Raw genomic sequence first — 16,267 nt, forward strand, 5'->3', positions numbered from 1 at the left:
GTAACAACTCCTGTTCTTCTGAACTGAAATCCAAGCTGTCTTTGTCCATGTCAGAATCGTGTGAATGTGCTGAGTGAATCAGGCCCCCTCCCAACACCACCAGAAGAGTAGGCATTTCTCTGGGTACAAGCTCATCTGCATTACAACTTCAGCACCCAGCAGCTCAACACTGACACTTCCAAGCACACAAAGGGACCTTTGCTGGGCAACCCTGCCACCCAAGCCAGCCAGCAGGGACTACACTGCAAAGAAATGTCTGAAAGAGCTACACCTCCATTCAGTATGAAAAGCAGAACTAAGGAAAATCTCAAAAACGGAAGGAACTTTCTTTGCCCCGAAAAACGATCCTAGCTCCATTTAGGCATTTCAAATGCATGCAGCCCAAGTGCCTGGAAGACACCTCAGTCCATTACAGGTAGTCAGAGGATGGAGCATGGGCTTCACCCCACAGGTGCAGCAGCATAAACAACCCTGCTAGTGCTGCTTAGGGAGCCCAAGTATTTTGTATTTCAAACACTGCTTACCAGTGTAGCTCAACAAGGAGAAAAAGGGACACAAATTAATAAAGTACCCATAAAAATATAACACTTACTACTTAAAACAAATTTTCCAGTAATAGTCTCTTTGATTAAATATTATTCAATCTATTCTTGCATTTGAGATCACCAGAAAAGATTACTGTTATCTGCTAAAGCATGACAAACTTATTTTTGATCTATCATACACTGTATTCACTGTGTATCTATTACAGCAAATACAGTAGTAAATTCAGTAAACTTCATGTCTTTCCATTTGTCAGGGACACATTTTGCAATGAAACCTGTTTCTGTGCATAGCTTTTCTCACAGAAGTTCCTTGCTTATACTAGCCATGCACACAAATGGCAGAACTTGCATACACAGATGGGATCCATACAGAAATTCCATGTGTGTGAAGTTTCAGGATAAAATTTACTGAGAAAGTAGCTTAAAAATGAAAAACTTCTATTAATCCTTCACCAATTAAAACTATTCCTAATACACAACTCTTATCTGTTCTGAAAAACAAAGCTTTACACTGGAAAACAAAAAAAAGTAAAAACTGGTTTAATGAATTCCTATGCCTTTCAAGAAGATGTAAGCAGTAACTCATTGTAGAAGGTATTGCAATGAAAAAAGATTCTGACTGCTTAGAGAAAACCCATGCCAAGTACAGGTGTTCCTATTTATTGGGGTTTTTAGTCTCTTTGGTTTTGTTTGTGGCTTAATTTTGTATATTCAGATGCAACACCACCATGAACAGAGTACATCTCATATCCTCTTCAAGTTCAGCAATTATTACTGCAATATTTGCATTCAAGTTGATGTTAAAAATACATTTTTAGTATCTCAAAGATAAACAGACTTTCTACAAGGAAATTATCAAATTTAATATGGACAGAATGAAGACACCACTATTAGATACCTGCAAAATGAAACAGTATTCATTTCACTCCATTCAAAAAGTCATAAAAGTTATACTTGTCCTTCAGTGGTTGTGTTTTTTGTGTTTTTTTTTAATGAGTGCATTTCCCATTAGCTGTATGTCAGTAGGTGTTTTACTTTCCCCCTTTAACAGCTCACTAAATCTGTAAAAAAAAAATACCTAACACATAGCTGGTCTCAACATATAGTCCTTTGATTTGTTTCAAGAGTAATTTGGAATAGAAAAGAACAATAGAAATGGTCAAGTTGACACAAAATGACCAATAAAAAAAAAAGACCACCTCTGACTCTTGAAGAATTCTCAAAGTATTTTAAGATTCGACAGTAACTGAATTTGAAACAGCGATAGTTGCTGAGCTCCCACCTCTCCTCTGCTCTTCAGAAGGATTTAGCACAAAGTTCTGAATCACAAAATAGCTGTACAGAGTTCTGCATTCCAGAAACACTGAAATTTAAATAACAGAAGAGAGCTATAGACTGAGAACGCCGAGAAGACTGCTGTATCTAAAAACTGTACCTCAACTTCCCTTTAAAACATTATAAAATCCTCATCAGAGCTCTTAATCTGCGTTACTAAGACTTCAAATCATGAATTATTTTTTTTTTTCAGATTTTAAAAAAAGATTTTTCCCACGTGAAAATGTTCTTGGAAACATACTGACAAGACAATTTGCTGCAAATTGGGACCGCTTCTAATAAATATCATCCTTTAAAACCTATTAGAAAGTATTATTGCAATTGTTCAAAGCTGTAATCCAACATCTCATTTTCTGTGTTCCTCTATGATCCTTCAATTCAGCATGACTTTCAGGCAGCCTGGCTTTATTTCTGCAAACCTGTGAAACAGGAAAAGATGAAGTTTCAACATGAAAGTGACATGCCATAACATATCTCTAAGCCATCACCAAATATACATAAAGCATTAATGTTCTCAGTCAAGTATGTGTGCATGTGAGAGTCAGATCACCATCATGTCCTCTGGATGTGACAGTAAAGGTGGATTTTATAGGGTCTGGAGCTGGAGACAGCAGGAACTGAAGAAGAGTTTAAAAAAAAAAAGGCTGCCCAGTCTCTTTGGTTATATTCATTCTACTCTTCTTTTTTCACACATTCCTTTCAAAATATATTTTCTCCCTTGTGTTCTGTAGAAAGCCAAAGGGAAACAGGAAGAGAAGTCTCTTCTCTCAGTCCCACTTTCACAGCCACCTTCATATATACTCCCATAAAGTAAGGGCAGAAAACACATTGATGTCAACCCTAGACTTGCTAAATTGCTGTCCCACATAAGAAGTCGAGTTGAAGTGTATTGGAAACCAATAAAAAGGATGATTAACAACTCTTCACATTAAAGCTAGAGGCCTTAAATGGAAAGGGGCAACTAGGCTGTTTAGATAAATGAAAACATTCTGAATTAAAGTTACCTCAGTGAAAGGAACCCAGATTTAATAGGTATCCATTATATCAGTTTTGAGCTATACAATTGTACTGGTCTAATGAAACAGCAGACTAGCATCAATGTAGTTTCTCAGGAGTAAGCTAAAATAGACCGATTTTCAGTTAGTTAAATGTGAGATAAGAAGAAAAAATGTCCCATTAACAAAAATCTGAACTCACCTGAAGTTGTGGCTTGTGAGGTATCTGATAGCTGCTGGTTTGATGCGAGCAACTCCTCCCTGACTATGGCTTCCTCTTCCCGTGATAACACACAGATAAGGTTTTCCACCAGAAAGCTGATACTCTGTAAAAGCAGGCACTGTAACAGTTAAAATTAAATCTCTGCAGAGATTTGGCATTCAGCACAACCTTCTCATCTCCATTTTTCAGAAAACTTTCATGAGTGATTTAGATCTTTCTTTTCCCATGCTGGCTAAGCATCTTTCACATAAAAGTAATTTCCCTTCTTCTGAAAAGGATACTCAGAAAAAAAAAATACAGCAAAGCTTTTTAAGTCTAGATTGCTTGTAACATGCATGATGTGATCATCAAAAAATCCTTCAGGTTCCATAGTAGCTTTACTAATTGTATCATCTATTCTCGTATCGGGATTTACACCCTTTGGGAATATAATTAATTTGAAAAGGAAGTTGCCATATACTTTTTTTTTAATTGATGTAACAAAGAAAATGCATTTTAATGGATATGTAAAGGAAGAAGACAAAAATACAAATGTCAAAAAACTGCATTGATTTTTATCATACAGTAATTTCTGCTATGTTACAGCACATGACCTTTGTTTAAGGTGCTGCTCTTATGCATCAGCCCATATTGATGGAAGTTTGTAGAAGAGGAAAAACAATATATAGATGAAGTTGTATTCTCACAACAACCAAGACTTGCCAGTTAAAGATAATCATTTCACAGGATATCTTTCCTAAGCTTTTCTCCCTGGCTTTTTGTATTAGTTTACAGTTAATTGTGCCAGCACTAAGTGTGCTGTATTGGTCCCTCTCCTATCTACGTAAACAAAGATGAATTTTTTTCAGTACTAGGTGAATGGAGTGAACAAGGAGCCCCTCCCATCATTCCCAATCTCCTGATGTCAAGAGAACCTGCTGACAAATCTATACAACACTTGCTGAAAGACAGCTTAAACTACACACCTTCACGTGAACGCTGCAGACAATATAATCATTGTGCTTAGAATTCTAAGTCTTTTTTTTTTAAGATTAAAAAAAAAGCAAGATATTTTCCAACAAAGCAATGCAAATACTTGCATTGTCACCTCTGTTAAAAACACCATAAAGGACAGATCAAGTCTTCAATAAAAATATAAAAACAGAGGAGCAAAGGATTTACAAACAAATACAAAAGCACTGGGGAGAGGTTAGCACCACTGATCAAAAATAATCACTGCTTTGCCAAGGAGAACAATTTCCATGGGGGAATTTTGAAAATAAAACTACACAAAAAGCAGCTGCTTTCACGTGTTACTGAATTACAGCTGGATTCTGTTATTGTTGTGTATAGTGATTTCTTAGTAGAGACCATGGAGAGTAATTTTGAGGAGACAAGAATTATTAGCTTTTTCCTACCGTTGCTTTTTTCCTGCAGCACCCTGGATAATCGATTCACAGCTTCATCCACATGGAGACCATGCAGATCCAACACATTCAGAGGCAGCAACGAAGTATTTACTCTCTCAAAGATTTGCGCAGCAGCAGCACGGTTGGCTTCTTTCATCTTCTGCTCATGAAGGCGACCCTTTATTCAAAAATACATCAAGTATTACAGTCTGAGACATGATTTAAGCTCCATATTGCTTGCTGAGTTCAAAATGACAGTACTGGCATGGTGCTTTTAATCTCATGGTTTGAAGTAGGGAAGTTTATAAGCACAACATGATTTCTACAAGAAGCTCAATCTATCCATAAGGAGATTCTGTGACATTTGTTTGCAGGTAACTACTCAAACCTGGCAAAAAGAAAAAAAAAAACTATAAACAGAAGCTTCCCGAGAAAGGGGAAAAAACCTAGAGAAGGCACAATAATATACAATCACCACATAAGCTAAAAAGTTGCATTTTGTTCAAATTGTCAAATTTATTATCCTAATAATGGCGTTTTACTTTTTGAAAGTATTTCACAAGAAGATATGAAACTGTACCAAAGAAACTGCCTAATTGCCCAGAAAAACTCCACTGAATTATATCTGAGGTAGTTCTTCTGAACACAGTTCTAAAAATCAGCCTAGCCAAAAAGTACAAAAGCTTGACAAGCTGGCTAGTACCTCTCCTAATATTTTTGACATCTTTTGTGACTAGCGGAATCACTACAGACGTAACTGGAATTATGGGCAAGGAGTGGTACAGAATTATTAACATTACACCATGAACAAGTACCATTTGTTTCCCACAAACCTTGCAGTGATCATATCTGAGACTAAAGTTAGCAAATCACGTCTTAATGATCTGCAAGCACAGTCTGAAATGAAATGGAAGACTTAACTCCAGGTACTGGACTGACAAGGGCTCAAGAGAACTGAAGTGACAACCTGTCTTACACTTTCTTAAAAGGAATCAGCTGAAGTACATTAGCATCAGACCAGAGATAACAGCCCTATAATTCTCACTTGCAGAGAACTACCAGAACAGTACAAAGCCACCACGCATAAGTATTTTTTCATGATTTTAAGTACTATGGTTTGCCTTTTTATTACCTAGAAAATACATTATAAATTTCCAGACTGTACTTATGTTTATGAACAAAAATAACAGAACTTTAAATTACAATACAGCATTCCAATAGTTATGCCTCCTATTTATTTTCATAGAAACTTGAACAGATATGAAGAGCACAATAACACTACTTAATAGGGAAAATTCCCAGCTACAAAACACTACTTTTCAATGTAGTCACTACCATTGGCTATGTGTTTTTGCCAGCTGTGAGCAGAAGCCTGTAGGTCACACTCAAAATCTGCATGGCTGTCCAGAATGTGGTTTGTCCTTCACGCTGCTGTTGCCACTGCTGAAAAGCATCACCCACTGCCTCAATGTGTTTATATCCACTGTCTGGTCTCCATACAGGTCCAGCACGCATTGACAAATGTCAATGAGGGCAATTTTTTCCACATTGAGGAATTCAACGGCACACCTTTGCTTCACACACACCTCCATGTCAGAGGCCCTTTTGTCAGACTGCCTCTCTGCTGCCATCTGTCGCACAGCAACACAAAGTAACAGAATAGAGGTGGGAGGGCTCAGCCTCTACTACCATACCACCAACATCCATCTGCCTCCGGTAATGTGAGCCAACTAATAAAATAGGAGGCACTACTTTTGAGCAGCCCTAGTCACATATATGCTGACAATTGTGATTGAATCAGGACTGGACTGCCTGTGCTCCAAGGCCAGAGTTTACAAGACTGAACAACAGAAGATACACACTCCAGGAAACAGACAAATGGCAAAAAGCATGGCATACCACACCACCGTTATCCTGACAGGAGAACAGATTGTATCCATAAAGATATACAAAACGAGGACACAAAGACAGCTGACAGTAATCTTGTAAAGATCTATGAAGGATGAAAAAAGCATAGTTCTGAGGCAAACGAGCACATGTTAATTGTTTGATTCCTAAAAAGCACAAAAGGCCTGTCTTCCTCATCAGCTAAGAGGAGCACCAGGGAGCCACAGAGGATTCAACAGCTAATGTTTATTGCACTCCATGTCATGCATGAATCAACACAGCAAGACCACTTTGACACAAATCTTGGTATTTACAAGTATGCAGATGAGAGTGCAATCTATGGGACATATTTAGCATATATAAGTACTTGTATATGATCTCTGATGAGGTTTCACAATGAATTTGGTTACATCAGTTTAGTGTATCAGCATCACTACTAATCAACGCTAGTTTAAGTGTAAGGTGATTCTCAAAACGCTGCTTAGGGAACTGACTAAATCTATCAACTGCAGTAGGCACAACTTTGTTATCACTTCCAATCTAGCATTTGTCTTTAAATGCAGAAAGAAAGCACCATATTTAAGTTTACCTGATGTGCATAAAATGCTGCCACAGGCTTCATTCCCATGTGATAGGCCTCCCCAGCCTTTTTTAAACACTCTCGCCTCTTCTGCTGGTGATGAAAAGCTTCTGCTCTGAAGTCATCATACTGTGGATACTCATATTCTTGAAATATTTCACTCAAAACATCATCCTCTTCCTTAGCCCTTCTTGCCTGTAAAAATTTGCAATGTTGAAGCAAAGGCTGTTTTGAAAAGTGTTTTCACTGGCACGACTTTGGATACATTTGTAACTACTATTCAAAAACCAAATAAATAATAATACCACCTTCTCCCGGTTCCTTGCAGCACTGTATGAAGAAATAATTTCATTTCGCTGAACGCTTTCTTGAGCTATAACGGTTTTTACAGGATCTGCCTCCAGAACACAGTTCAGAAATTGTTCGGTCTGCTCTAAAGAATAGCTGTAAATGATAAGTAAAATCTGTGACTTTCCAAAGACATTAATAGCTGGTACTTTTATTCAAACACATTACAGACCTTCATAGTGTTAGAGATATAAATGCCTATGAAAATAAAGCACTAGAATAAAATTTTCCAGCTTATTACAAAAAGACTTTGTCAACTTTGTCAAACAAACTGCATTACTAGCATCAATGCACCAACAGCCTTAGCTATCTGAGATGTAACTGAGAGGCACTCATACAAAAAGGACAAATACTAAAGTAAATTGTGCCCAATCTTAACAAAACGCAGACACCCATTTAGAACTAGACGCTGCTGCCTGGGCTGTATAAATTACTTTATCTTAAGTCTCCTCTAGACAGTATTAAAAAGTGCAAACTAGCTTAAAACAAGCTCGGGTTTCTGAAACTGTTATATAGAAAAATCCTTACATTTTCAGTCAATTTTTTGATAAAGAAATTTAACACAGTAAGAATAGGAGATCTGCTGCCATTACATTTCTAGTAACCATTTTTCTTCTTAATATTCTTCTTGCTGTTCAGCTAGCAGACAAGAAGCACACTGATCAGTAGATTTTAAGAAAAACAACACTATGAAAAAGAACTTCGAATGTGAAAAAACAAGAAATATTTGAGCTGTAGAGGTGGATAAACAATTTATTATAAACATCCCACAAGAAAAAGTTTTGATGATAATCTGGGCAAGCAGAAAGACTGACAAATTGGTATACAAAAATGTGCGGAGAGACTGACATTTAACTGGTCACGGAGGAAAAAAGGGAAGTTTCTCATGAAATGTAGTTCAATTCACAGAGACTTGAAGGTTGCCACACGCCAGAAAGGTAATGCAGAAAAGAAACATAATGCAAGCAGGAAGAAACAGGGATAGCTGATTCCTTCATGGCTGCTATAGTAACGTGGAAACTACTAGTAGCTAACATCAGGCAATAGCAGTTCCCCTCTTGGTCTGGATGCTGCATACCCACTGTCACGTCCTTCAGCAATTTATCCCACTTAATTTACACCTCAACTCTAGAGCAAATACCCAGTTCCATTAACTGCAATCAACAGCCAGATATGTTCTTCTCCTGCTGAGTGAAGCAGTCTATTCTTCAAATGAAGAATCAGGTGTAACAATCTCCGTATTTCTTTTTTAAGGCCAGTTACTTTAGTCTTATTTAAATCTACAAAAACATGAAATGCCAGTTCAAAAAATAAAAAGGCATAAATCTGGAGAACCTTAGCTCTTGATATTTAAGACAACAAATGTGTACTACAAAGCATTGCTGAACAGCAGTTTTACAAAGAACTTTAGAGATTTCTTACTTATTGTCCTTGAAGATATCCATTAAGAAATTTTGATTAATAGTTGGAAACATCTCAAAAAGTTGCTTCTCCTTCAGTTTAGCAGCACAATCTTTTCTAGCCAGAGAAGGAACACGTTTCTATTCAGAAGACATAGGAATAATATTACAAGCTCATGATAAGAACAAAATGTATTAACAGTGGAACTGATTCAATTATACTGTTATTTGTTAGGATTTCTATCAGAATATTCACTCAGTAGTTATGCACTCATAGCACTGACAACACATCAGCATCACCTTGCCACACTGATTTGATGAGAAGTAAGGACAAGTCAGCTGTACTGCACAATGCTGCAGTTCTCTGCAGTCATTTGAAGTATCTCAATTGGAGCTGCCTCATAACTTGGATGATGTAAAAGGGCTATCTTTAGAAAGACTTTCAGTTTAGGAATGCACCTGATGCTAGTCTATCCAGTTCAAATTAAACTTGTAGGAAGTCAACCTCTCAGGTATCTGCAGAAAATGATACTGAGAGCTTGGGATTGAAGCCATGTTTTCTTATAAACAGAGGAAACAATGTTGTCTTTGTGCAAGTTATCTGAAGTTACAGTGCATTAAATATTCACATTTGTGAAGCTGTGTGGAAAATAGTCATACATACAAATTATAGCTACACTAATTATAGCCCAATATAAATTGATCGTTCTGATCATCCCAATACTCAGACTGCAGAAACAAGAAGTCGTCAAAAAAAAAAAAGCCAAGCTCCATGAATCCAAGCCTGTGGACATCACATTACCATTATCAGTAAGCCACATGCATGCAATTTAAGGAAAGAAACCACAAGCCATTCTTTCAAACCACAGACTAACAATATTCAGGTTTCTTTACTGGTAGAAAAAAAATTTTCTTTTTCTGGGACACATGCGTATCAGAGACGACTACCAACACACGTGCCTGTTCTGAACAACTGCCACACAGTAGAGGCCAGTATTATGCATACACAAAGGGAGCATGTGGGAACTGTATGGAAAATACAAAGCAAATCTCTGCAAATACTGTTAGCTTCTGACAAGTCAGTACAGAAAACTGCTTGAGATTATCCTCAAATAAAATTAAAATTTAAGTCTCATTTGTTAGGAACGTTGTGGGTTCTTCTTAGATTGAATTTATATTAATACTTTTTCTATGTCTAAACAACACAAGAAGGTAATTAAGAAATTGACGATATTTCTTTCCTATTAAAAAGTACAGGAAGTCACACCAATCAGGTCCTCTTTGTTCAATAGGCTCTCTTTTTCAATAAGCAATGAAAAAACAATTCAAACAGAAGCAAATGCTAACCTGTATAGTGTAAAGCACCATGATCTGTTTGTGAAACAACCAAAATATTACATTTTAAAAAGGGATTAAAAAAACTCAAACATTTACAACAAGCAAATGTCTGTATCACTGAAGATGGCAACACCAACGGGCACGCATTTATCTCTTGAGTTCTGGGTGTAATATGCAGCATGAAGATGAGTCACTAAATTAAGACATTCCGTTCGACTAATGATAATGAATCATATCAACCGTATAAAAATCGTTTTATTCATACCATGTCCTCTTTCTCCTGCATGGCTATTTCTTCAGATATTATCTGTCTGAGAGAAACTTTCTGAGTTCGAGCATTCCAGTGATCCATAAAAGGAAAAACTTCTGAACCTGCTGCTTTTTCAGTCTGCATTTCATTTGATGAGCTTGAAACCAAGTTCATTCCTTTCTTCTGCATTTTATTGTCTGCATTTTGAGATAACAGCATTTTTGAGTCATTCATATCTATCTGCTGAATCAAAGTAGAACCTTCAAAATCTCAGTAAAACCACAGTAAAAATGAAGTGACAAGTAAAACAACTAGTATATTTACACAAGCAAAGTCAAAATAATTAAGATGCTCTCCAGCCTAGATAAAATCAAGTCCAATTCTCAACCAACCTCCATGAGGATGTTGTGGGGGGCAGTATCAAAGGCTTTACTAAAGTCCAGATAGACCACATCGACAGCCTTACCTTCATCTACGAAGTGGGTCAACTTGTTAGAATGAAATCAGGTTTGTCAAGCAGGATCTACCATTCACGAACCCACGCTGGCTGAGCCTGATCCACTGGCTGACCTTTAATTGATCTGTATTGGCTCCTGAGATTATCCATTCTATAACCTTCCCCGGCACTGATGTGAGACTGATAGGTCTGTAGCTACTGGGACCATCTTTCCAGCCTTTCTGAAGATGGGCATCACATTTGCCAGTCTCCAGTCCACTGGGACATCCCCAGTTAGCCAGGATTTTTGAAGGATGATAGAGAGTGGCTTGGCAACCACATCCACCAACTCCCTCAGCACTCTAGGGTGCAATTCATCTGGCCCCATGGACGTGTGAGTGTCCAGCATGTGAAGCAGGTCCAAAACCATTCTGCCATGGATTATATAGTGATGGGGAACTGAATAGGCCCTATCTTCCAGTGCAAGGGGCTGCATGCCCAGAGAACAGCTAGTCTTACTATTAAAGACTGAGGCAAAGAAGGCATTAAGTACCTCAGCCATATTCTGATCCTTGGTCGCTGTGATACCCTCCGCGTCCAACAAAGGATGGAGATTCTCCCCCTAGTCTTCTTCTTACTGTTAATGTATTTATAGAAATATTTATTGTCTTTCACTTTAACAGTCAAGTTCAGTTCTACTTGAGCTTTGGCCTAATTTTCTCCCTGCACAGCTTCACTGTATATTTGTAATCCTCATAAGGTGCTTGCCTCCTCTTTCAAAAACCATAAATACTTTGGTCATTGTTGAAAAGAATACTATTATTGCAGTAAACAACCCTTCTCACTCCTATTTTCCAAAGACAGCCTGATCATCTTCACCTACTTCCTAAAACAATGTTTTTAACAAAAGGACAGATGCCTTCTAGGAAGTTATACTAACAACATTGCTTGGCCATTCAAGTGGGGATTTTGCACCCATACTGCAATCCAAGTCTCTACCCCAATCATATGTAAGACGGCTACGATGCTGTAGATGAACATTTTTTCTTAGGAAGCTGAGTGACTGGAAACTAGATTGGCAGAGATTTTAACACTACTTGAACAAGGACACGCATCTTCCTGCAATAAATAAGTAAACTGAAAAGGACAACAACGTGTGCACATTGCAGTTTTGACCTCCTTCCCTCATCATCAGCAGAAATACTCATCTGCTAGTAATTATCTGGCTGCATCTTTTCTTCCCACAGAGATAAGAGAAGTCCTACCAAACAGCTGCTTAATACAACTAAAGCTTCTCTAAATTATTGCAGGTACATAAAATTATTTGGCTTTTGCCTTTATCTACCTAGGATCAGTGATACTGTGTACAGTTGATACAACTAACTTTTTTTTTTCTATAACTCTGTAAAATAGTCATAAATAGCATCAAGGCCAATAAATAAAAGCTCAGCTTAATAAATCTGTTCAGCATTCTTTGATAATAAAAGTATTTGCAACTTTACTGAAGTGTGAAATAATTAAGTGCATTTACAATGTGGTCTGCCTTTTTTTTTTTAAAGAATACATAGCATACCTTCTGCAGACAACTTCCATGTCTCATCTCTCCTCTGACGCTTCTAAATAAAACAAAAACATGACTGTTAATAAGCTATTAACATAGAAATTCCCATTGAAACTATGCAAGTGTTAGATTCTAGGTGAGCAAGCTGTAAAATCATGTTTCACAGTGCTTCTCAAAGATTAAACATTTTAGAAGAAACATATTTAAGAAAAATATTTTTAAATGAAGTTTAAAACATAAAATTAAATTTGCAAAAGCGTAAGCTTTAGAAATATTCCCTACCACTAACATTTCATAGCTGTGTTATCCCAATCTGTAACTAAATAAACCAAACAAAAGCACGGCTGAAAATGTATGAAACTTCAGTGTTTTTATGTTGGAATGGAGATTAGAGAACTCTTCAACCAACATACATGTAGATGTTTTCTACACACAATAATTCATAAAATAGCTTATCTTAAATGTCAAAAGGTCATAAAAGACTTTTGGCTAGTGTATGTTTTATCAACCTTGTAATGTGTTTTCGAACTATGATCCTTCATTTTCAAGGCTCCTGTTTCACAATAACACACAGGTAACATATAATTGAAGGGGGGGATTGCCTTTCTACAGCTCTACCAATTACAACATATTCACATACTCCACAGTTCACAAAATACAATTGTATTTATCATTGATCTCACAAAGTTATTTATAACTTACACACACCTTTAGACCAAGACATACAGACAAATGGTTTGACACAGCATTTAACATCAAAAGAAATCTACCTACCAGAATAGATTCTTTCCATTTTTCATGAATCACTTTTGCCAAATTCAAATCAATATGAACCACACAATCTTCAGCAGTTAGTGATCCTTGTGGAAGAACAAAAGTACATTTGTCAAAGCATTCTACAAAATTTCATCCAAGCACCTGAAGTACAGCAGCTTAGTACTTATTAAACTGAATTCTGGATGCTTTGCACAGTTTGTCATTAACAGAAAACAGAAACAAAAATAAAGTTTCAAAAAGCAAAGGTGTGTCACTGAATTCCTCCATGCAGAAAGTTTGCACACACTGACACTTGCTGAATGTTTACCAAAGAATATATATCTATCTTTATTTTCTCTCTTGACCATTCATATTCACCAGTGTAGTTGATGCCTAAAGTCTTTTTCCCCTTCTTTGTGCTTTCCTACCCAGCTATCATGTCCATCCTCCTCATCATCTCAATATTCCTCAAAAGAATATAGGCTCAAAGGCCTGCGGCTCAAAAAGCAAATAAGCCAATATATTTTCTTATGCTTTTAACGTACACGTATAAAAAGACACAATTAGAAGGCAACACTACTGGATTTATGTTTTATACTATGCTTGGTTCAGTTCCATTTTTAAATCATTTTAGATCAACAAAAGCCAACAAGAGTATAGCCAACAAGAGTATAATGAAGAATTGTGCAAACAGATTCTAAAACAATCTAGCACAAAGATAAAAAAAATAAAATAAAAAATCACAAAGGAAGAACAGCTTTCTTAACCAAACATTTTTTTCCCCATGAAAATACAAAATTATGCCCATACCTGCATCAATGCCAACAGGCCCAAATATTTCTTTCAACTGGAGAGCCAGCTCAGGAGGTAACATTAGTTCTAGGCTATCTATATCAAAGGCTGCAGACGATACTGGTGAAGGGCTCTGTATCTTGTCCTTATCTTCACTCCTGTTCAAAGCTTCACTTTCCTCTTCACCCCTGATCTCCGTGGAACTCCCCAGATTTTCTTTATCAGTCTCCAGTTCTTTATCACTCCTAGAATCTATCAGAGGTACATCATCCATCTCCAGTAACAAAGACATCCCTTCAGCATTCTCCGCATTGCTTTCTGAACAGTTACTGTCACTTTCATTACTTAATTTTGAACTGGTACTTGTTTTAAGATCATGAGATAAAGTTACGGGTACGTATAAACCTACATCAACTTGTGAGACTGATAGCTTATTCTTCACTTCTTCAACAGGACTCACAGACTCCATCTTCTGCATTCCTGAAATGGACTGCTCAATGACACCTGCTGCTAAGCTGTCTGCATTGCCTCTAGGAGCTGTATCACTGCAATTTTTCTGTTCCACCGAATCATTCAACAAGACAGCAGTAAATGAGTCAGACACATCAGCATCTGTCACAATTGTCTTGGTACCTCTACTTTCCACAGTGCCGATTGATGAGTTCTTGTCTTCTGAAGGATCAGAAACATCACTAGCCCCAGTGATTTGCTCTGCATGTGTGCAATTTTCAAGATCCTCATCATCATTGGTATTTTCCTTGAAATCCAAGCCTGCAACAACTGGTTCAACTTCTTTTACTTGAAAGCATTCAGTATTCACATCTTTGTGTAACTTTTCATTAGAGTCTAAGAGTAGACCTGTGGCCCAGTCTATGTCTTTGTTACATCTTTCATACAGGTCTTTCACAGCTTCAACTGAAAATGAATCAAAAAGCTTACACAGCATATTTAGCTTTTCAGCCTCATCAATATTGATAAGTTCACTTTCTTCCACAAATGTACTTTTATCATACGTAACTCGATAAGGTATTTTTTCCTGAGAACCTGAGGCATTATCCATGTCTTTGGGTTTGAAGCCATCTAGTCTGCCATTCAATACTTTGACTGTCTCAGGAAAAAGCATTTTATTTTCCAATCTCCACAGGAGGGCAAAATCATGAGCTTCAGTTTGTGAATGGCTACTTATCTGTTTACATGAGCATTGTTTATCTTCTGCAGAATTAGGCATAGACAACTGCTCCTCTTCTCTGGAGTGGGGTAAATTGTTGTTTGTAAAAGTGAGGGCTAATTTGTGATGTTTCCTTGTTCTCTTACTTTGCTGAGTTTTTTTCTCACCGACTGTTCCAGTATCTACCATTTCAGGTTGGTGAAAATGCAACTCCCTCATATCCTGTGGTTCTGCAGTGTCCACAGGTATCCCACGAAGCACATCTACAGTGTCAAGAGCACTCATATTAACGTCACCTTCAGTGTTTCTACTTTCGTAAGACTGACTTAGACTTGTCTTTCTCATTCTCCTTGACCTTTGTTGTCTCTGTTCTAATGACACCGGCCAATGTCCCATCATTTGCAGGTCTGGTGCAACTTTATCTGAACTAACAGAGAAACAGCTAGGTGTTGTATTCTCTCCCTCCTGGCCTTTTACAAGAGTACAGGTATCTGGTAGGCCAGCTTGCTCTTTACCTAATTCAGGATGCTGACAGGTAGTTTTACCTTCCTGATCACTCTTCAGAGAAGATTTTTCTAGCCTTCTAGTTCTTTTGACTCTCTGTCCCATTGTTTGTTGTATGGGCCAGTCACCCAGAAAGTTCAGCAGCTCTGGTTTTCTCGATGCCTCCAAAGCTGAGCTGCTTGGTTCTACTACGTTACTCCTCTGTGTTGAATCTGACTCCATACCTATCTCACTGTTTTGTTCAGTTTCAGTCTGAGCTTTGAGAACGTTATTACTGTGTTTCTCAACTCCTGCTCTATGAATGCATACAGTTTCTTCTGTTGTGATCATATCAATGTCATCCATTTCTGTTTCTGTAATTTCTTCCATTCTTTCCCCTTTTTCTTCTTTTGTCTCCAAGGGCAGCTCTTTCTCTACACAGCTTGACAAGTCAACATCCAAGTCATCTTGAATGGCGTTGTTCTCAGTACTATGTTCCACTGAGTTATTTTCTATTTCTTTTTCCTCTTTCTGATAACTTTCAGGAGCACAATTATTTTCTGAAGTTAGAGAAGAACTGGAAAGAGGTTTATCATCTTCAGTTAAATTAAGAGGCTCCAAATCAGAAGCAAAAGGTTTGTTTTCCTTTTTATCACAATGTGCCTCCCTTTCTCTGAAAGACAAATTGGAATGAAAGATAAACCTACTTCAAACGTTCTTTAAGTGCTTGTCCTTGTCCACATTTTTAATTTTGGCTTCACTATTCCATACTGTAAAAATTA

At 37.3% G+C, this 16,267-nt stretch overlaps 1 protein-coding gene across 3 annotated transcripts in view; it reads right to left on the reverse strand.

Annotated features, from left to right (window-relative positions):
- Window positions 1-2,056: 2,056 nt before the first annotated feature.
- N4BP2 (NEDD4 binding protein 2) overlaps window positions 2,057-16,267 on the reverse strand; it is a 36,057-nt gene continuing 21,846 nt past the window's right edge. For all 3 annotated transcript variants that reach the window (XM_065737104.1, XM_065737103.1, XM_065737105.1), the window contains 10 exons: window positions 13,853-16,158; window positions 13,061-13,146; window positions 12,299-12,341; window positions 10,305-10,486; window positions 8,724-8,842; window positions 7,262-7,397; window positions 6,963-7,148; window positions 4,496-4,664; window positions 3,078-3,201; window positions 2,057-2,299 (listed from right to left, as the gene is read on the reverse strand). In XM_065737104.1, coding sequence (XP_065593176.1) covers window positions 2,254-2,299; window positions 3,078-3,201; window positions 4,496-4,664; window positions 6,963-7,148; window positions 7,262-7,397; window positions 8,724-8,842; window positions 10,305-10,486; window positions 12,299-12,341; window positions 13,061-13,146; window positions 13,853-16,158 — 3,397 coding nt within the window. In that variant the 3' untranslated portion in view covers window positions 2,057-2,253. The remainder of the gene's footprint in view (window positions 2,300-3,077; window positions 3,202-4,495; window positions 4,665-6,962; window positions 7,149-7,261; window positions 7,398-8,723; window positions 8,843-10,304; window positions 10,487-12,298; window positions 12,342-13,060; window positions 13,147-13,852; window positions 16,159-16,267) is intronic.

The sequence above is a fragment of the Cyrtonyx montezumae genome, unplaced genomic scaffold (genome assembly GCF_038088225.1).
Source record: "Cyrtonyx montezumae isolate F1298 unplaced genomic scaffold, pur_monq_1.0 scaffold_2, whole genome shotgun sequence".
NCBI lineage: Eukaryota > Metazoa > Chordata > Aves > Galliformes > Odontophoridae > Cyrtonyx > Cyrtonyx montezumae.